At 43.3% G+C, this 23,122-nt stretch overlaps 1 protein-coding gene across 2 annotated transcripts in view; it reads right to left on the bottom strand.

The window, feature by feature from the left end:
• PCDH15 (protocadherin related 15) overlaps window positions 1–23,122 on the bottom strand; it is a 643,053-nt gene that overhangs the window by 182,732 nt on the left and 437,199 nt on the right. For both annotated transcript variants that reach the window (XM_056495514.1, XM_056495516.1), the window contains 2 exons: window positions 10,569–10,729; window positions 7,180–7,335 (listed from right to left, as the gene is read on the bottom strand). In XM_056495514.1, the coding sequence (XP_056351489.1) occupies window positions 7,180–7,335; window positions 10,569–10,729 (317 nt within the window). The remainder of the gene's footprint in view (window positions 1–7,179; window positions 7,336–10,568; window positions 10,730–23,122) is intronic.

The raw sequence follows: 23,122 nt of genomic DNA, 5'->3' as shown, positions 1-23,122 counted from the left end.
CTCCAGAGCTTACATGAAGCTGCTGCATGTATTTAAACCTAGAGGGCCTAAAAAGGTTTGAAATGCTGGAAAAAGAGCAGGGGGCAAAGAACAGAGTCATTCCAGCATTTGGTGCAGATGTGGATGTTATTTCACGCTCTGTTTTGTAGTGCTCACAATAAAGCAAAGACTTAGCTCCCCATTTCCTCCTGCACCCATAGTTCCTGTTTAATTTATAAAGCTGCTAATTAAGAGTGTGACGGTTGGCAGAGTTCTCTGGGAAACATTTTCAGGGCTGAGAATACTGAATCATTGAAATAAAACCCACCAATTTGTAACCTTTTTGTGGTAAAACAAGTAGGGTTTAATTTATAATACCACCAATACACACAGTTACACCACAACTCTGAATGTTCATGGTTTGCTTCTAACTTGGCTTATTCACTCCTGGAACAGGCAGCAGAAATGTCACACAAGGGTGTAGAAGTTGATTGTGCCCTCATGGGTTGGGATGTGTGGGGCAGAAGGGGACAGAAGACCAAAGGAATCTGAAAACCAGCTGGGAAAAGTTCCAGGGCAGTTTGCAGGGGGTTTTCCCACCACTAGGGATGGGCTGCTCCTTGACATCCACTCAGGCACCCCCTTGCTGCCTCCTCAGCAGCTCAGGAGAAAATCCAATGTTCTTGAGGGAAAAGAGGGAAACCAGGCACCCACTCCCTGGGTGGTCTCTGTCTGTCACTACCAGGCAGGACAGAAGCAGTGGGGAGCTTTGATTTAACATCCTGCCAGCAAAAAATACACTGGGTTGAGGACAGAGGGACACAAACCAGCACTGTCCCCTAGCCCAGCCCTCTAGCCCAGGCTCAGCATCACTCCTTAACTCCCATTTTCTCCTCACTCTTGCTGCCACACAGCATTTTCCCCACTCTTAATCCACTTTTCCCCTCTCTTAAACCACGTTTCTGTGGCTGGCTGAGGGTTGGGATGTGCCCAGTGCTGGAGCCTATGGATCCCTCAGCAGTTCCTACCTCTCCTCACACAGACCTCTCAGGCCCTGCCTGGGCACTGACACTCAAAATAAAGAGAGTTTAACCAGTTCATCCCAGTTTAAACAATTCTCCCATTAGTGGAAATAGCCAGGCACTATGCTGGGTGGCATGTGATGGAAATCTCCCAGGTTTTTTGCTGTCCAAACAGGACAAAGTCCTGGTGCTCCCAGATGGATCTGAGAGGAGCAGCTCTGGAGACATCAGACACGTAGAATGCCATATTGGTTTGGGTTGGAAGAGACATTAAAGATCATCTAATCCCCATCCCCTGCAACGGGCAGGGACAGTATCCACTGTCCCAGGCTGCTCCAAGCCCCATCCAGCCTGGCCTTGGGCACTGCCAGGGATCCAGGGGCAGCCACAGCTGCTCTGGGCACCCTGTGCCAGGGCCTGCCCACCCTCCCAGGAACAATTCCTTCCCAATATCCCATCCATCCCTGCCCTCTGGCAGTGGGAAGCCATTCCCTGTGCCCTGTTCCTCCATCCCTTGTCCCCAGTGTCCCTCCAGCTCTTCTGGAGCTCCTTTTAGGCTCTGGAAGGGCTCTGAGCTCTCCCTGGAGCCTTCTCTTCTCCAGGTGAACTCTCCCAGCCTGGCTCCAGAGCAGAGGGACTCCAGCCCTCCATGGCCTCCTCTGGACTCATTCCAACAGATCCACATCTTTTTTCTCCTGGGGATGCCAGCACTGAACACTGTACTCTAGATGGTGTTCCATTAAAAAAAAAAATAAATTACTTCTCATTAACACTATTAAATATTTTTAAAATGCTGTGTTCCATGCAAGCAGCCTGGGAGATGACAGACACCCTGGAGCTGCTGGCACAGCTCCCACCAGTCCGTTCTGACAGTGTGCAGATAAATAGTGGCCAATATAAAAAGGCTCCAGCACCGTAAAGAACATTATTAAGTGATAACAAAGGAGACAGTTGCAAAAATAACACATCAGTAAACACCAGAACTCCAATTCCATGCTCTAACAGTAAAAGTCAAAAGCTAAAGTCTTGCAGTTGATGTATTACACCCAGATAACTGATTGCACATGTGCAGACCTTCAGGACACACGTTTCCATTTTATTGAAGTTTTCTTTCATGCAACACAAATGATACTAGAAAAGAATACTGGGGGAAAAAAAAATCCTCTCCTCTCCTTCCTGACAGAGCTCCAGCAGCATTTGGACAATGCTCTCAGGATGCACAGGGTGGGATTGTTGGGGTGTCTGTGCAGGGCTGGATGATCCTGGTGGGGCCCTCCCAGCTCAGGATATTCCATTCTGTGATGTCCTGCCTGCTCAAGACCTCAAATTAGAGATTCCTGCAGCCTTTAGAAAAATTCAGATGACCTCTTAACTCAATACTTCAAATCCACTTCCAATCATGTGGGAGAGGCCCTCAGCACTGCAAGCCTCACAAATTTCTTACACAGAGATCTCAGCATTGTGCTGACTTTTACTACAATATTTACCATTAGCCAGCCATAATACATTTTCCAACAATTTGTGAGGGACTTCTGAGAGACTGCTGTCCCTTCCTTGTTGAAATAACTGAGTTTCCCTCATAAAATGCAATTTCAGCCTGGAGAAAAGGAGGCTCAGGGGGACCTTGTGGCTCTGCACAACTCCCTGACAGGAGGGGACAGCCAGGGGGGGTCGGGCTGTGCTGCCAGGGAACAGGGACAGGACAAGGGGAAACGGCCTCAAGCTGTGCCAGGGGAGGCTCAGCTTGGATATTGGGAAAAATTCCTTCACTGAAAAAGTGGAATTTTGTTTCTCCATAGGAGCCTTTGGTATGTCCAAGGAAAAGGACCTGAAGTTGTGCATCAAAGGGCTTGGCCCTGCTGTTTTACCTTATGCAAAACAAAACATCAGGGATTGCAAGGAAACAATTCCAGGAGTGCCAGCAACAGCCTGAGGATAATCATCTTTGTGGGAACTCAATCCAGTGGAAAAGAATCATGATGACATGAAACAAGGAAGATTCCAAAAAGAATTCAATTAAACAAATAAGAGGAGATGCACACAATAAATCTTCCACAGTCTACAGCTGTAACGCTTAAAAAACTTTCTTCAGTGTGATTAATGGCTATTAGAAGTCGAGATGCAGACAGGAATGTTCAGCTCTTCCAAAAAACATTTGGAAAATAAATTTCCCTATTATTGCCTATTTACAAAGTTAAAAATAAACAGTTTTTCAGAGTGGCCCCAAAGAGCAGAGCAAAGCCAGATTTGCAGCTAATCATTCTGAGCTAACGCTCTTTTGATGATGTCTACCTGCAGAGATTAATTATTTCGATACCACAAGGAAAAAGACAGGAATAACTACACCACAAGAAATGAAAATTCAGCACAAGTTCCAATTCTCAACAGCCCAAACCCAAAGTTTTGGGATGACTGAAGTTCAAGAAAGGCTCTTACTTTGCAAAGGATTCCCATCTCTAGAAAATTAAAGGAGAAAAACATAGCCCCAAACTAAATAAATTAACCAACCCCAAAATTTTGGGTTACAAGCAGCTCTAAGGTTACATGCATTTAATAAATACTGACTTCAACAGTGTTCTAGGGGCTCCACCTCCACTTTCAAACAGAACCTGCTGCTAAATGCTCCTGACTTGCCCTGTAAGATTCAGGAAAGTGAAAAACTAAGAGAAAGTCAGTTTTATAAAACCCAGGCAATGCAGAATTGGAGCTGTATTTAGCTCAGATAAAAGTGATCCAGATAAGTTGTGTTTAACATGAAACACAGACACCACCACTGGGCCTCAGCAGTACAAGATTTTACTTCCTAATCCATGTATTAGGCTCCATAAATTTAAACCCCTTGTGGCAATGCCATAGATTTGCCTGTGGAATATTAACTCAGCTGCATAATTCTTCTGAATTTTAGTTCAGCTGCAGAACTTTGGTTTAATATGGTAATAACTCAAATCTTCAAGCTACCAATATGGTCAAATTTAGCCCCAGGCTAATGTCACTGTCAGGAGTTTTACCTAACTGAATAACAATGGGATATTTTAATATAAATAAAAATATGCCATGCAAAAAAACAAGGGAATACTCTGCAGAGGATTTCTCATCATCATAAAAATGGTGACATCAACCCATACTTGTTTTTCCTTCCATGTGGAGATTCCTAATGCTTTGGAGATCAGTTGGAGTTGGCTGAGATACTTGGATTTGTAAAAGCATCAGGAAGGGAAAAGGAAAACTGGCTCCAAAACAGTGGGGAAACAGAAGATCTGTTTTCAACTAAGACTTTAAAAAAATCAATTTTATTTGTAACTAAATGTGGATCCCAGCACTGCCATTCCCAGCTAAGCTACCTCATCCAACAAACATTCCAGCCTCCATCAACACTGACAAGGACAAGTCCAGCTCCATGTGACAAGTCCAAACTTTTAACAGAAGAATTAAAATCCTGACAAAAAATTATTCCTCAATAAACAGGTAATGAAGATTTTGATTCTCAGCTGCAAAAGCCACTGAACCACTCACATTAATTTTTCTGCACATTTTCATTTACCCAATGATTTATATAGGTACAAATGTGGGAACGATGGAAGGAAATACTTAAATCCCTAAGGACTGTTGGACAACAGGCAGAATATTCCACAGACACTCTTTATGTCTTGAGTTGTTTCAGGGTTCTGAGGGTCCAGATGAAGATGTTTGAAGCAGCAGAGTGAGGAATTATGGCATAAGGCAAAACATGCTGGAAAAAAAGGCTACAAAACCCCTGGAGTAAGGAAGGAAAAAAGGGCCCACCATATCCATATACACAAGCAACCAGGAAAGACAAAATCGGTCTGGAGCTGCTCCACACAGGATTTTACAGGGAAGTCATCAGGGGAGGCACCACTGAATTTCTCCCTATCCTTGTGCTTCTTCCTTGAGCATCTGCCAGGGCACTGGCAAAGCAAACGCCCTGGATTAGGGGAGCTTTTAGTCTAACTCAGGACAGAGTGATTCCAGTCAAGTATAAAAATCAAGACTCCTTTTGGTATAAAACTAAACAAACACTACTTTACCACATCCATCTCATTCTAAGCCTTCTGGAAAAATTCAGGCTTAATTTTAAACTATGTCTTTTTCTGTGCAAATGGAAAACACGTGTGAAACCAGGATTTACAGTGCCATTTACAACTACCCTCAGCTTCTCTGACAAACTCATCTTAATATGTTTGGGACAGTTCAAATATAAAGACAACTTGATATAAAAACCATTCAATTTCTCCAAAATACAATAAAATCTACTTCTTTGAGTTGTTTTTTGTTCTATATATAAGAGAAACTTCTGTACTTTTTGGTTTAAAAGCAACCTGAAAACAGAAGCAAAAATCAACCACAAACCTTTCCTCCCAGTGCATTCCTGTTGCTAAATTCACCAGAGGCAGTGCCAATTATGAGCAGAATAAATGAGCATTAAAACATTTAATCCCTCATTAAAACCTTTGAGAGAGTCTGAGATGCTTTGTGAATTATTTTTTGTTAATTAATTAATGAGAGCATGAACTCACTGGGTGCTGCTCAAGGACACAGTGGTGCCATGTAAGATGTTATCCATGGAACAGAGATAAAATTAAAATAATAAATTAATTAAATCAGGGTGCATCTGGTGCAAAGAGCAGCAGTGCATTTTGCCCAGCAATAATTCCAATAAATGCTTGATGTCCTCAGAACGTTGTTCGATTTCTGGAATGGTGCATTTTGCACTCTGCCTTTTGGACTTCTACCTAATTATGGAAAATCCTTGTTTTCTTAGCATAGTCATACTGCCTGTCTTTAGTTTCACTGCAAAAATGATGCAGGTTTTGGAAGTGATCCGGGCCCTGCAGCACAACCCACACAGGCACTTCAGACTCGTGTTGATGTTGCCTTTACTCAGGACCAGAAACACTCCTAAACTGAGTCTGTAGAAAAAGTGAAATTCCATGGCCACGTGAAGGCCAGTGTGAAAACCACAGACAAGTCCATGGAGGATTCTGCAGTGCTCCCAGATTCCAGTGGGAAGCTGGAGTGCCAAAAATGTGTCTCAAGGGAAACGCTTTTTAATTTAAAACCAGAACGTTTGAAAAACCTTGTTTATCCTTATCTCAGTTCCAGGTCCAATATAATGTGTGGATTGGGGGTGGGTTTCCTCCACACTTTTGGGTTAATTAGGTCTCAACTCATCAATGTCCCCTCCTTTTCCCAGGGCAATGATCTGTCCTGCACATGTGTGGTCATGGAGCCCAGAGACAACACAAGGACACATTGAAAAGCTGAATCTCCCAAACACAACAAAATAGGAAATTTCTTCAAATCAAATGTTTTAAAATCAAAGCTGTCATGCTCTTTCACAGACCCCCACCCCACAAACCAAACCCCACCAGGCTGCATATTTAATATAATTTATTTCTTAAATGTAACTCTACTTCTTTCAGTATTCACCTGCACGGAACTGACCCATCTTTCCATTTTCGACATAACTTCAGCCTACATAATTTCCATTACTTCATGTAAGTCCCTGTTTCTACTCATTACTAAAGCCCTGAGATGCTGACCTGAAAACTCAGACTTTTGGTACTGATTATTGGCAGATTATCAAGTCCCTAACAGAATGAAAAATGTTACTGGAAAGTGAAATGAAGTTGTACCAGCTCAAGAAGAAAATATTTTTTTCCTTCAAAGGACACAGCGGTCCAATCCACAGTTCTCTATTCCAAAAAACGTAACATAAAGAACAGAAAATAAAATAATTAATTTCACAGGCATCATTTAATACAGAGCAACAGCAATAAACCACATCTGCACTTTGCTGCACTACGCTTTAATATTGTTAATACTGTTTTTTAAGTTCCTTTTCTCCATATATCTGTTTCTTTTACTTCCAGCTTTGTTGTTAAAAGTGCATTAATTTAACAGAAAACAATTCTTCATTCATGCTTTAAATTTGGGTGTCTTCTGCAATCTCTTGGTGGAAAATATGCTGGTCTTTGCATTCCTTAAGGAAAAGCAGGATTACATGCTAAAAACTGAAGCCTACCGAAGTGATGGGCTTTTCTGGAGCGGCGCAAATATCAGGGATTTGAAAACAACCGTATCTTTTTGGTTTTCAGAGGAGAAGCAGCGAGAGCTGGAATCTAGCAAAGGGGAAGGAGGAAAGGCAGGCAGCTCTGACCTCGTTGACGGCCACGTAGTAGCGCTGCTGCTGGAACTGCGGGGAGTTGTCGTTGCGGTCCCGCACCACGATGCGCACCTCGTGGTTGATGATGGTGCCCACCTTCTTGTTCACACACTGCACCTGCACCACGATGGACTGGATGGACAGGGGTGGCTGCAAGGGGAAAGAGCTTATCATAAAGGGACCCAGAAAATGTCACCTGTTCGAGCCTTTGGTTTATTGGTATTGGAATTCATTGGATCTCAGAAGGGTTGGGTAGGGAGAAACCTTCAAGAACATCTCATTCCACCCCCCTGCCATGAGCAGGGACATTTCCCATTATCCCAGACTGCTCCAAGCCTCATCCAACCCAGTCTTGCACAATCCAGGGATCCAGGGGCAGCCACAGCTGCTCTGGGCACCCTGTGCCAGGGCCTGCCCACCCTCCCAGGGAAAAATTCCTTCCCAATATCCCATCCATCCCTGCCCTCTGGCAATGAGAAGCCATTCCTTGTGTCCTGTCCCTCCATCCCTTATCCCAGATCACTCTCTCTGTCTCCTGGAGCCCCTTTTAGGCCCTGGCAGGGGCTCTGAGGTCTCCCTAGAGCCTTCTATTTTCCAAGTGAGCCCCACAGCTATGCCAGCCTGGCTCCAGAGCAGAGGGACTCCAGCCCTCTGAGCATCTCTGTGGACTGCTCTGGACACACCCCAAAGTCATTCTTGTTTCTTTCTTGTCTAAAGTTGAAAGGTCAAGTCTGAAATAAATCACATTAGCTACCACTTACATTTGAAAATAATTCAGAAACAATTTTCACTGTGGACAATCCTGTTTTTCTCACTACAGTGAACAAAGCAATGCTCTAAAACTCCCAAACTGATGAATGGACAAAAGAATTTAGGCTGGAAAGGCTTTTACTACTCGAGTAAGATCCAAGATTTGTTAGGCTGCCTTTAATAAGCTGCAGTCACTACTAAGTATATCTGGATAAATTAGACAAGCCCAAGAATAATGTAATTATTTGAAATTACAGATACTTGATAGACATTTGATAAATATTTGATATTCTGAATTTACAAAAATATGTAAATAAACAATGGCACAATGCCACAAATGGTTTATGAAACCAGGGAAAAATCATCCCAGCACCTTCCAGCAGCACCCTGCACTTTCAATTCTGATTTATCACTGGTTATTCTTCCTAAGTCCTAAAATTTTGGAAGAGAAGTGTGGAATTTTCTTTTTATCTGATTTTATTTGGAAAACACATCATCATTCTCAGTAACAGTCAATGAAATCTCAGAAGATTTGCTATCAAGGAAGACAAGAAATAAAAAAAGGACAGGATCAGGCTGACTGAATGAGCAGAGAGAGAAAAATAGGAAGAGTATCCAAATATACAGAATGTGATCGTTTGTGAATCAGAAACTCCAATTTTTGCTGTGTAATAAAAACCTGAATCTAAAGGTTCAACTTAATAAAACTTCCAGTTTCATTGGTGCTGCAAAATTGTAAGTGGACTTAAGTGGAAAGATGAGAAAAATATGTTGGGGTTTTTGTTACCAAAAAGAGACCCTCCCACACTGAATGGTTCTGTGGTGCTGGGGTAGCACAGCCCTGGTTCCGAGGCTGGGAATGTCCTTTAGGAGAATCCATAAGGTTAGAAAAGGCTTCCAAGGCCACAGAGCTCAGTTGTTAACCCAGCACTAACCCATGTCCCCAAAATAGCCATAATAATAATGCCCATGACACACATTTCATAATTTTACTCCGTCCCTGGGGCTTTTGAGGGTTGCTGTCCTTTTCTTGGGGCTTTGAGTGGCAGCAAATCCCTGAGGCCATGCAAGAGAGGCACAGGGGGCATCACACACAAATCTAAACCACCTTACAGCCCAGATTTTCTTCTCACCAAACTTAAATAGCCAGAGATGACTGGACACAGTATTAGAAGTAAGAAGTGTTTCAGTTCATTGTAAAAAATAAAGAATCAATACCTTAAATAGCAATGTAAACATAGTATTAGCTGTATTCAATTAAGAAATGTGCACACTTCACTTGCTTACTGGGGACTTGAGTCTACTTCTGGCAAAGAACATCCCTGTAAAGTGTCTGGGAACTCACAATAATGGCAATTGGTTTGGACTGTGACTAATATTGAAACTCAAATAATCTGATAAGGTACTTTGGGTGAAGCATCAACTTTGATTCACATTAAGGTGATGAAAAAGTGTCAATAAATGGCCTTGAAAAGAAGAATTAGCACTGATCCAACAGGGATTTTGATTCCTAGCTCCCTGTGGATGGGCATGGGGTGATAAGAATGGAGCCCACACTTCTTAGAGTGGTTCTCCAGTCTTGCTCTCATTTTTTGCTCTGGTTTCAAATTAAACCTGAGAGGCCAAAGCTGCTGGTTGGCACTTGAGGAAGTGACAGCTCTTTCCCAGAAAGTCTTCTGTCACCATGACCACTCTGCCACGCTTCGTGCTTTGCATGGGAAAACAGTTTGTGAATTAAAACAAAATTAAGAACAGCTGTATTCAATTAGTGCCTTTCACCAGCAAATGGAAATGAGGAGAAATTTGCATGTTGTTTTTGGTACTTATGAATTTATCTCAAAACACATGGAGAAGACAAATTAATCAATCAAGCTAATACAAAACAAACTTCCCTGCACTCCAAGGAGAAGTTCTGAGTTTTACAGCATTCTTGCCATATTGATTAAAACACTTGGAAGTCAATTTTACTTTCAGGTTCTGTCACAAGATTGCAACACTGTGAGGAGATGTCTCCATTTTTGGAGTGCTTTCTCCTCAATGAAATTAGCCTAGATGAGAACACTCCTATTTATTTTGTGCTTTTCATCTTTCTTTTTGTAAAAATCAAACTTGCCCTGACAATATTTGCTTAACACCATCAGGAATGAGCACAGCAAATATATTTTAGGCTGCCTTAAAAAAAGAATCTGAACCAGCACATTCTCAATGGAACATGTCAAGCTTTGTGAGTGAATTGTGGCAGTCACGACTTCTTCACCTCTCACATCTCATAATTCAGTGTATACAGGGAAAGCAGGCTGCTAATAAATGTCACAGGGCACAGGGTGAGCAGCACGTCTTCCAGTCAGCAAACCAGAATCAAAGTTTAATTCAACAAGTGAGTCAAGCTTGGTCAGATATAAAACCCTAACATCAGTTTTTTGGGTCTTTGTTGTTGTGTTTGTCCACAATAATATTTGCAGATATGCAAATAGTTCCTGTGTGCTCCGAATAAATCCTAAAAAAGGGATCAGACTAACTTTGTTCACATCCATCTGGGGACAAGACAGATGCAGGAATTATATTCTAGCAGGACTTGTGTGTATGGTAAATTAGAAATTAATGTCTGTGGAGAAAACCTAGCCCAAACTTACATCTCTGTCCAGCACCCTGCCAGTGCTGTTCAGGTACAAGGTCTGCTTGATGGGGTCCAGGATCACCCAGTAATCCACGTTGTCCTTCAGGGAGAGCTCGATGGTGGGGTCAGGGCCTCCTGCTGTCCCTTTGATCAGCATGTTGTCAACCAGGATAGTGCCTGCAATGACATTGAACAGGAATTTATAGGAAATCCACATTCTTATGTATTTTTGCAAGCATTGCAACACTGAAAATGCTGTTTTCTACCTCAGCTTTGTGGTGTTTTATGTTTTGAGTGATGTTTAAAGAGTCTGAACCTTATTATCTGTAATGAAAAACTGCCTCTGACAATGCAGCTGTATCAGACAATGCCAGAAGAAGCACTTGCAATGCACAATGATTTAAATTGACAATGAGACCAGTCACATTCAGCTATCTACTTAACGAGATAGGCTTTTTCTTCATTGAGCAATCATCTCCCAATCTCACCTCGAACAAATGAAAGCACGGAAATAACAACCAAACTTGGAATAAATTTTCTGCAGCAAAAGCGACACATCAAGGTGATGATGGGGAGAAAAAAGCACAGTTACATAAAGCTCTCCAGGAAAAAAGAGGGTTTGTACCTGGAGTTGCTCTTCAGCAGAAACTGAATTGCAGCACAAGGATGTGAAGACTATAGGCACAAGACAAAGGTGGTACTGAGAGGAGCAGCCAGCTCTCAGCGTGGGTCTTTTCATGGAATCACAGGATCCCAGAGTGGTTTAGGTTGCAAGGGATCCTAAAGCACCAGAATTCCACCATCTGCCAAGGGCAGGAGCCCCTTCCAACATCCCAGGTTGCTTCAAGCCCCCTCCAACCTGGCCTTGGATACATCCAGGGATCCAGGGGCAGCCACAGCTGTGACAGGGTGTCATCACCCCCACAGAAAAAAATTCCCTCCATATATGTAACCTAAATTTTCCTTCTGTCAGTCTGAACTGATTCCCCATTGTTCTGGCACTCCAGTTCCTGATGATCTGTCCCTCTCCAGCTCCCCTGTATCCCTTCAGATCCTGGAAGGAGCTGTGGTGTCCCCACACAACCTTCCCTTCTCCAGGCTCAGCATCCCCAGCTCTCCCAGCCTGGCTCCAGAGGGGTGGTGCTCCAGTCCCCTCAGCATCTTCATGGCCTCCTCTGGACCTGCTTCAAGAGTTCCATGTCCCTCCTATGCAGAACAGTGCAGGGAATTTCAGCTGAGATCTCACAAGAAACCACCTTGTCCTGTCCTGCCAGTTAAGCCTCTCTTTTAGCCATCAGCTCACCGCCCCCACAATGTACACAATTTCTTGTGGAAAACACTCCCAACTCACTTCCCAAATGTGAAGCATTACAAACTAACCTGAGTGTTGCCCTCTGGTGCCTTGGATTTGCATGCACAACACTTAAAACCATTCATCTGAAATTTTATTTTTCTGCAAAATTAACACTCCCCAGTTTTCTTCACACCAAATATTAGACACAATTATCATTGTGGAAGTTCACCAGCAGTTATGAAGAAAATCTGTGAATATCAGTAGCTGCAGAACATTTAAATCAGGTTACAATATTTATCATGTAACCTCCTGTTATTAATTTATTCCAAAGTGTAGCAGGAAGTTTCTTTACATCTTCGCTTTATAACAGCGACTCTGTATAAAAATATTAATCCAAGAGGAGTGGCTCCAACATGGGCTGATGCTTTTTTGCTAAAACAGTGAAGTAATCACTGATCCTAACCCCAGCAAACTGGTTTGCAGTCCTGTGGGGGAAAACACCACAGTAAGGTCTTTTCAATCATCTATTTTGAAACTACTTTTTTTTCTGACACAATAGAGATGACAGGAAGAAAATTGCCAAATATTTTGGAATAGAACTGCCAAACTTTGCACCAAAGACTAGTTTCAAGTTCAAGAAGGAACAACTTTTTAGCCACATGAGAAACACTGTTTTTACTCAGGTGTTTTATGGCTCTTGGCACGATTTCCTGTTCAATAACCTCTGCACATTCTTCTCTGCTCCAGGAGCTTGGCCTGGCGCCTTCTGGGAGACAAGCACTAGTTTTAATAAAAAGAGGATTTTCACCAGGAAAACCCAGCTCATTTCCAACCCTGTGACACTGCCAAGTGTTGATGTCTACTCAACAAGTCCTGTCAAATCTGTAAAATCCACCAGTTCGTGCACTGCCCTTGTTAGTGTGCCTCAATGATGATGCAAAGAAGGGTTGGTAATCCAAATTCACTTATAAAAATATCTAAGCAACTTAAAATCTGTGATGATGAATTTCATAGTCTGTAATCAACCACCATCACTTCAGTGACCTCACTGCTTTGATTCTGCATCTCGTTGGACTCTGCTCTGCTTCACTCTCTGCTTGGTTTCACAAAGCACTTTTGTTAGCTTTGGTTTGACCCAGGGATTATTTTCTTCTTAAAAATGGGCTGGATTTTCCTCAGATATTCATGAGGCACCCATCCTCTCTCTCTGAGTCACAGCACTTTGCAAATCAGCCTTTTAATAGCCATCCTTAAAGTTTTATTTTTCTAGTTTATGAAGTCTCTGGTATTTCCAGGGCCTTTCCCTTTCCCCCTTAGATATCGGTAAGATTTTCCTTACGTCCTGCCTAATGCCAGGGAGGGAACCTCCTAATGATAAATTTGATGTGTCTGCATCACCAGTTATTCCATAAATGTCAGCACTAAAGCAAACCAGTCCAGTGATATTTGTAACTCAGTGATACAATGAGTTTACAGAAAATCTGCTTTGCAATTTTTTTTTGCACAAGCAAAAACTCAAGCAATCACAGAATCCCAGGATCCCTGAGGCTGGAAAATCCCTCCCAGCCCATGGAGCCCAAGCTGTGCCTAGTGCCCACCTTGTCCCCAGCTCCCTGGGCAGCCCCTGCCAAGACTTGAGCACCTGTCTAATTAAAAAAAAAAAAAAAAATACTGACAGGAAATTTTGATTGCCCATCACCACAAGCAGATTTCAAGAACAGCTTTCCATCTTCCATGGAGACCACACAATCTGGCTGCTTTTCCACCTGCCCTGAAGCCTGATTCATGACTGAAGCACCTTGTGGGATGACCATACAGATTTCCAAGGGATTAGTACAGGATAAGCATCAAGTAATCAAAGTCAAGGAAGTTGTTGGCTTAAAAAGCAACAAAACCAGCCAGAACCCAATAGGCTGGACAAGAGAGGAAAGATGTTTTATTGTCAGAGGGAACATAATTTTTCTGAGCTTGTTGCAATTATTCAAAAATGGCTGCAAAATAGGACAACAAAATGAAAAACGATAAAGTGCTGTAACTATTTAAAAAATTGTTTTACATCAGACTATTTCTGTGAGAGGAATCCAGGAGCTGAAAATCCTCATTAGATTGAAGTAAAAGGGAAAGTTTTGATTTTACAACCAAATCTCAGGTGAAGATTCTGTGGGAAGGGCATCAGACTCAGGTGTGAAAAGCCATGAAATAAATGTGGGGTCTGCTGGTTATGCTCTGCTTAAGACAGGAGTCTGGCAGTGCTCAGACAGGAGTCACTTCCTGAATGATTTTGACACATCCTGGGATTATTTTAGTTGAATGTTTTGGCAGAGCTCTTTTTTAAAAGTGTGAGGGAATTATGACTGCTCTGGGAATAAACCTTATTGAATCATGAAGTGGTTTGGGTTGGAAGGCACCGATGTCGTTGAAAAGTCTCTAAACGTCAAACAAGGTTTTCTCTGTATTTAGATCTATTTTTGCAACACAGGAATGTACTTATGAGATTGGGCTGTGGCCTGCAAAGTCTTTAGATGTCCAGCAATACTCTGCATTCCAAGAGGAAAAGCAAAATAAATCTGCAGGAGATGGGAGAACTGAGGTTCCCCCCTCCAGGGAATCATTTTCTACATTTAACTCTTCAAAAACTTCCACAGCCACTTTTCACTGAGGATTTTCCCACTTCTGGGAGTAAGCTCCTTACACCTTCCCCTGAAGAAAACTAGTTTATTTTGGTACTTTGGGGAAAAAATATGTATATTAACAAAGTTTGTGCATATTCCCAGGCAGGGCTGAGCTCCTGGGAACACAAATCCTCTGATTATGTACATTGATTATGGAGTTTGGTACCTGCAACCAGAATGATTTGCACTTAAAAGGAGCCACACTCCCAGGGATATCCAAGTCTTCCCATTTAAGTATATTATCACAAACCCAATCTCAGTTCTATTTCAGAACTGGTTTATTTTATTGAGACTATGTTAATAAATGTTGTATTTATTCTTTGTCTGCTTAGTAGGTCCCAAGCCAAAGCAAACCAAATTTTATCCAGCTTACTTTTGTTCATCTAACTCAAATCTGCTCATTTCAAAAGCCCAAGCACTTTCCTTTAAATGTATGTTCATCTTTGCTAATTTTGGGATTTCTTTTCCTAAAGTTTTTCTCAAATTCATGGGTTGAATGCACCGAAACCATTGCTCCAACCTTTCTTACTGAGTCCAAATGGGGCAGATTTAAACCAGAAACTGCAACCCCCAGTACCTGCAAAATGTACAACAACCAGTCCTTAAATGAGACAGAAATTCAAATCCACAGGTCAAAAAACACTGCTCCCAAAAATACTGCTGCTAAAAACTGGAGTGAACTCAGTGCCCACTGCAGTGATTTATTTTGGAGGCAACTGCAGACTGGTATTTGCAGTCCTTCCATTACCTCCTGAGATCCCTGATGGATAATTTTCCAATGGTGCTGCTTTTAAGTCCCTGGGAATATTCTCTGTCAGGTTTGATGAATGTGTAGCAGCACAAACTGGTTCATCAGAGATCTGCCTCCTTTGGTGAGTTAGTTGTTGCTGGGAAGACAAGGCCAGGCTCTGGGTGCCTACACATCCCAAAACCAAGAAGCAGCCCGAGCTGACACCAGGGTTGGTGTCACCTCCAGCCACTTCAAATGCCCAATGTGACCCAAAAATCAGCCCATGGCTGCTACAGGCTTGTAGGGTCCTCCTACCAAATGGGAGAACCTCAAATCCCCAAAACCTGGTGTAGGAAGAAAGTTGGAGCAATGAGGCTTTCTTGGCTAAGCCTAGGATTTTGGAAGATGGATGTGAGATAAAGGGTCTTTGGTGCCTCTTCTTTGATGGTCTTTTATGCACAAGATCCCCATGAACTGGAGCCCCTGGTTGTTCTGTTTTATCCACACTTTCCTGAGGGCGCCGTATTTCCATTCCCATTCCACAGAAAATGGAAAAATACCTAATTTTTATTGTGATTATAGAAAATGACATCTTTGGAAATACAGTATGATGCCACTGAGGAGATGCCAGGCTTTGCTGGGTTTGCATCTCAAAACAGGAATCCATCTTTCAGAATTAACCTTAAATCCATCTCTGGGATTGAGGAATTGGGGGGACTCTTTTCTCCATACAAGACTGGTAATGAGGAGGCAGGAATTGTGAATGGGGCAAGGCTTTGGCCAGGAAAATTCTGATGGAAACTTTAATCCAAATTAATGTTTCTGCACAAAACCCACAGAGAAGAAGATCCATCACACTTCTCTCACACCCCACATATCCAGGTAACCCCTCTGGGAGGTCCTGGCCACAGTCTGGGGCTGTATCAGGTCTCAAATAAATACTTAAAACTGGTTTTGTAAATCCTGCTTGCTTTCCAGTTCCTTGAGCCACTTCTCAAGACAATCAACAATGAGGTTTATTTGCTCTCTGTTTAGAAAAGTCTGATTTACACTTTAAACACACAAGGACTCCTAAATAATGAATAAGATCAAGCAGTTTTTTGGGAGCACCGTGATCAGCAGTGGCAGCTGAAGGTGTGAATTAAATTATTTGAATGTTTTCACCTTAATTTGGAGCCATCCTGGGGTCTGTTTGCAAACCATTCGAGAGGAGCAGCAGGAGCCTGCACTGCTCTGCTCTAACCCTGAATTATTAAAATTATCAGACCCTGTCTAAACATTGCTCATGGTTGTGCATAATTCTTTTTAATATTTTCTTGACATCTTCTGTGCACCACATGCAGCTGTTTTCTCCTTATAAAGGAGGCAAAAGAAGGACAATTTACTGATGCTTTTCCATCCTCTTTATCAGCTCATGCTGCTTTTCCTGCAGGAAAGCATACCTGGGGGAAAAAATATTAGCATTGACAGCAGACCTAGATTTTATTGGTGCACCCCAAAGGAAGAGCAATTAAAACTTATTTTCCAAACTTGTGCCCCTATGTGTTTAGTCTGAGGTTGCCTCCAGTCTCCTAGTTGTTTTCAGATGTTGGAAAGGTGCAGACACTGCAGCCTAAGGCTCTGGAAAAGGAAATGAAAAGGGGAGTGTGGGGGAAATGTAGGGATGGACCCTCACTGAACACAGAATCCTGTAATCATAGAATGGCCTGGGCTGGAAGGAAACATCTTCAAAGTTAATCCTCTTTTACTCCTGCCATGGGCAGGGACACCTTCCACTGTCCCAGGCTGCTCCAAGCCCCATCCATCCTGGCCTTGGACACTGCCAGGGATCCAGGGGCAGCCACAGCTGCTCTGGCACCCTGTGCCAGGGCCTGCCCACCCTCCCAGGAACAATTCCTTCCCAATCTCCCATCTGACCCTGCCCTCTGGCAGTGGGAAGCCATCCCCCTTTGTCACTCCATCCCTTGTACAGTCTCTCTCCATGTTTTCTGTTGGCTTCTTCAGGCCCTGGAAAGCCATTATTGGGCTGCCCCAGAGCTTCTCCTCTCCAGGCTGAACAATCCCAGCTCTCCCAGCCTTTCCTCCCAGCAGAGCTGCTCCATCCCTCTGATCATCCTGGTGCCTCCCCTGGATTCATCAAACAGAAAATAATCACAGACCAAAATTTTCATCTTCAACTAAATCTGGACACACGTCTTGTTAAGCAATAATTCAACCTTACAATATTGCTGCTGTGAGGTCCCTCCTATTTTTGCCCAGAGGCCAAAGGAATCATTGAGGTGAGGAGTGAAGCACTACAAGTGCACATTGGATTTTATAACAGATTGAGCAACAAGCACAATTTCTTATCTATTTCACCTTCTATGAGAACAGGGAAGCATCTTCATTCACAGGAGAGAGCAAATCATACCTTTTCCTGAGAATTGCTTTATCACAGAACTAAAAAGTATAAAAAATGCCTTTGTTATCCACAGAATTCTACAGGACTCTTTGTAGCCTACAGCTGTGCATCAGCCTCTGATCACACTGGTGTCAAGGAGGCAGAATTCCAAACAACTGGCAAGAGTTGTCTGACAACTGAGTGAGGATCATACTGGGTTTGGAAGCAGAATCTTGGATTAGGAGATTTTGGGAGCAAGAAGAGTGATAGATTACAGTGGCCAGACGAGATACAAACATCAGTCTGACACCCTTCTATCCTATTTTTCCCCTAAAGCACACAAGGTGGAGCAGATTTATTGTCAATAGTGCAGCTCCTGGTTGTGTTTGCACACACCCCAATAGAAACATAGGAAAACCAGGGATACTTGGCACTACATGCTGCCTGGAAGAATTTTATTTTCCACTCTGAAAAGCTTTTTCTAAGCAGTTTTGTTGCCTTTGCAATCAAGCACTGCCTTCTTCTCCACACTTTGCTTTCTTTGGCAATGTTCAAGGACAGGTTGGAACAGCCTGGTCTAGTGGAAGGCAGCCCTGCCTACATCAGTGGGTGGAACAAGGTTTTAGGGCCCTTCCAACCCAAGCCATTCCATGATTATGTGATTCCTCCTGACTCAAATCCCAAGTCCCTAATGTCACTAAAGTGCTACTATCAAAAACCAATTTTAAGCAGCAGTTTTGCAGTTATCAGGGGAAAAAGCAAACCTGTAAAAGCCATGCTGTTCCCCAGAGCCAGTCAATTATTTCACACTTCTCTGACCTGGCTGTCAGGGAAGCAGCAAGGACATAACCAGCTTCAAAGTGTTACCTGAGGATCAGGTTTTTAAACTTTTCTTCACCTGACTGGCAAACTATGATTGATTTCATTTTCCCCTTCAGCCAGACCTGCTCCTTTTCCATAGGGAAATCACCCTCACCAAAAGCTCTTTGAATACTTCTCAGCATAAAGAAAAAAATTAGGGAAACCAAACATTTGAAGGAGGTTGCTAAGAACTCACAGCATTTCACTTCACAGCTGAAAGCTCTCTTAAAAACTAAAATCTGAATTAGAATATTACAGGTGAATAACTAAATTTGTGCTGTTCTATTGCCCTGTGGAGATGAAAATGGACATGGAAGTCAGCAGCAGTCTCTTTTCCCAGGTAACAAAGGACAGGGTGAAAGGAAATGGCCTCAGGTTGCACCAGGGGAGGTTTAGATTGGATACAAGGGAAAAATTCCTACACGGGATTCTCAAGCGCTGGAATGGGCTGCCCAGGGAAGTGGTGAATTCATCATCCTTGAAAGCATTCAAAAAAATTGAGGATCTGGGTTAGTGGTGAACATGGTGGTGGCTGGGCTGATGTCTTAATTACATTAAAAAAAATCTCTGAGCACTCTATGCCAGGGCATCCTCTTCCTCTGAAGGAACAATTCCTTCGAAATCTTCCATCTATTCCTGCCCTCCAGCAGTGGGAAGCCACTTCCTGTGTCCTGTCCCTCCATCCCTTGCCCAAAGTCCCTCTCCAGCTTTCTTGGACAGGGAAGTACATCTAGAATGATTTTTCACAGAAAACTTAAAAAAGAAAAGAAATAAAGAATTAACAGTTCTGGGTAGTAGAACCAACACGAGAGTGTCACAGAAAACTGGGAGTCACTGGCAACTATTACCTGCCCTAAATGCTTTGTTCTGCATCCAATTGAGTTATAATCATTCATGGGGAGAGCCCAGAGGCTCTGTGGGCAATCTGTTCAGGCTGGGCAGTGCCCAGGGAAGAAGCTGTGCCTCCTGTGCAGGGAATTGCTGGGCTCAGTCCCTGCCCTGCTCTGGGGCCATTGCTGGGCCCTGGAGCAGAGCCTGGGCCCTGCTCTGCCCCTCCCTGCACACAGGGACACCCAGGGCTGAGGCCCCTCTCAGCTGGGGCTCCTCTCCAGGCTGAGCAGCCCCAGCTCCCTCAGCCTTTCCTGGGCACCCAGATGCTCCAGGCCCTTCCTCAGCCCCGCTGGCCCCGCTCCAGGAGCTCCTGTCCCTGTGTGCTGAGGATCCAGAGCTGACACAGCCCTGCAGGGGTGCCTGCAGGGCCGGGCACAGGGGCAGGATCACCTCCTTCTGAACCATCAAAACAGAAGCATCTACATTTTTTGACAAATTTCGTACACAAACATGCCATCATCCAAAACTAGACCTTCCAACAGAGGACCAGAAGAACATTAGGATCTGAATGAAGTTTTCAGGTGCTCTCTCAAGCCCAAGACTTTTATCTTTACACTGAAGACATGGTAAACAGCACATTATTTGTGCAGTTGATTCCTTCTCTCAGCATTTTCTGGGTTGTGTCTTTCCTGAACACATCCTGCACTCCTTTCCTTGCTTATGACAGGAATAGTAAACAGCAGAGTGTGTAAGCAGATTTCAGAGCTAATTGAAAATAGGAATAGGGAGCCTAACGATATTAAATGAAAAACCCTGTCAAGTTTAGCAACAGATCATTTGCATCTCCTTGATTTTGTTGTACAAGTTCCCTGTTTGCATAGAAAAAAACTAAAATACATGTCAAGTTGCTTTGTAAGTGCCTGGTATCTAATAAGGATGAAAATAAGTATCTCAAATGGTAATGAAGCATTGTGTTTATTTGCCAAGCAAATTACTGGAAGGCAAATTACTGTGACAATAGCAAAATGGAGGAAAGGCAGGAAGACCTGCCCTGCTTCCCAGATGCCAGAACACTTTTGTTCCTGGTAAACTGGTCCTTGCCCAAAGGCCCTGGGAGCAGCTTGGGAGGTGCTGCCCCCCAGGTTTGGGTGCCAGTACTGGTTCTAGATGATTAAAGAGAACAGCTGCCTGTCCTTTTAAATCCATGAGATAAGGACAGAACAGAGTAACAGGATGGAATTAACTCCAGGTCTGGTGAAGGCAAGATCCAGTCAGGGAAATCTATCCCCACAAAAATTCCCACAGTGGTAAAGCGTGTACAGAAGCAACTGTCATACACACATCACCCAAAGCCCACCCCAGGTGAGGGACAGATGGCAGCTGCCACTGCCAGTGACCACCAAAGCCCCCCAGAATATTCCTCTGTGGATAGCTGGGACCTGAACTGCAGAGAACCCCCAGCTGAGATAAGATCAAGCGAAACAATGGTCTGGATGCTATCCCAGGCTTAGGGGGAGGTTAACAAAGCTGAGGAGAAGGGATTGCTGAGAATGGACACAAAAAAAGGTAGAATTTATGAGACACAAGGAAAGGCAATGCAGCAGCTCTGACTGGGAAAAAAGAAATTCTGGCAGAGACAGCTCCTGACCACCAGTCCCAGAAATCACCAACTAAAAAGAAAAGGAATTCTGAGCTGGCACTAATTAGCATTAGAAACAAGGGAATCATTCAACCAATAGTGTAAGAGACTTGATGCCCTTGAGCATTAATTCCTTGCTCACTAAAATATACGAATAGGGAATGGTTCCAGAGGACTTTGGGACCCTCCACTACTGAGAAACCCAGGATGAAGAAAGACCAACAGGACACCGCTGGATCCAGGGATGGTGACAATCTGCTGTAACTGTCTCTCTCTCTCCTCTCTTTTCTATTCCTTCCTGTCTCTCTACCTCACATTCATTGCTACATAAATTCCATATTATTGACTTCAGCACATGGACTCATTTGCACCTTAATTCAGGCAGAGGCATCTCTCATGAATCAGATTTTAATAGAGGCCAAGGGTGTTAATTGAACAGACACGCTCAATCCACACCAGTTGGCTTCAGAAACACAGAAAAGACCCTGGTGCTGCTTAATTTACCAGTACTGATCTGTCCATGGGAGCTCAGAGCTAACAGCAATCCAGTGGAAACCAGGAATTTCCTGCCTATGGCATATGGGTTGGAACGAGATGGTCTTGATCCCTTCCAGCCCAAACATTTCTGGGATTCTACAATTAAAACTTTGGCTTCAGCAGCCAAATTGCTTCCAGGTCTCATCACTCAGTCACTGGTACCAGTACCTGGCATCACCTGCTGGAATCTTGCCCATTTTCTCCATGGGACCAGAATGGCTTAAGGTTTTAAATGAAGTGTAGGCTGGATTGTGAGGATGGTGAGGTCCTGGCACAGGGTGCCCAGAGCAGCTGTGGCTGTGCCCAAGGCCAGGCTGGATGGGGCTTGGAGCAGCCTGGGATAGTGGAAGGTGTCCCTGCCCATGGCAGGGGATGGCACTGGATGGGCTTTAAGGTTCTTTCCAACCCAAACATTCTGGAATTCTATCCTATGATTCTAACTCTGCCTTCCATATCCCATACTCAGACTGGCTGGAAGTGCTCAGCCAGAGGGAACAATCAAGTTCCTGTTCAGCTTTTCCATATTCAGCCCATTTCAGATCACTCACTCCAGTCCTGGGTAGTGTTAGTTATACACTGACATCTTCTTTTTCCTTTACTGGATCCTTTCTCATTTCACAGTTTTTCAGCATGCAGAATTGAGAACCACCCTCCATTTTGCACTCGGAAATGGAGCAGTGCCATGTGTGTGTGACATCCCTGGTCCTCCTGTCATTTTCTCCTGGCAAAGTGCCTAAGGATAGCAAGTTTTGATTTACTGTTGGAGAGGACAGGCAGAGGAGCTTGTCCACAGTGATTTGTGAATATATTTCAGAAGCGATGCACTCCAAAGAACATCTCCTTTTGTAACTTCAGCCTTCATCTCCCGTTGTTTGAGATACTTTCCACTTGTATCAAGGAGCCTTTGAATCCTCTGGGACTCCTTCCTGTGAAAAATTTGCAAGCTTAATATTTGGATTCTTCCAGATATGAGTTTGGAGCCGCTCAGAGAATTTACAGTTTAAAATCACCTCTCTGATCTATTACCAGTTCTCCATCCCATGTGAGGAAGCACCAAAAATGTGTTATTGAAATGTGTGGGGCTTTATAGGCTGGACATGGAATAAAATCAGATGTTTTCTATTTGCAGATGAGCAGAGGTATAACTTTACACAGGAAATATTTTCAAGGAAGATTTAATACCACAGGAGCTATTTGTTTCCCTTGTAAAAGTCTATTAATAATTTTCTTTTTAAATGTTGTTACAGTGTCAAAAGAAGACCTAAAATTTCTAAGCAGCCTAATAAATTCACCTTCTTTATGGCTTTTTTTTTGGGGGGGGGAGATAGTGACAGTTCCCAAAACCAGCCCTGGGAAATGCAGGAAAGCTGGGGAATCTAAAGGAAAGCCTGGGAAGGAGCTGGCACCAAACCAGAGCAGTTTTTCTGCTAAGAAAGATGCACTGATGGAGCACCTCTGTGCTGGCTTTACTGCAGGAACAGTATCATAAATCTATAATGTTTCTCTCCATAAACTCCATTGGTGTACAGTGTATTAAACTGGCTCTTAATAAACTGCACTCCTTCCCTCTTGCTTGCCTCCCAAGCACATAAAATAAACACCAAGAAAAGGAACTAATTTAGAAAA

Source organism: Oenanthe melanoleuca, chromosome 6, assembly GCF_029582105.1.
Source record: "Oenanthe melanoleuca isolate GR-GAL-2019-014 chromosome 6, OMel1.0, whole genome shotgun sequence".
In the NCBI taxonomy this organism is placed as follows: Eukaryota; Metazoa; Chordata; class Aves; order Passeriformes; family Muscicapidae; genus Oenanthe; species Oenanthe melanoleuca.
This window is presented reverse-complemented; position numbering and strand designations above follow the sequence as displayed.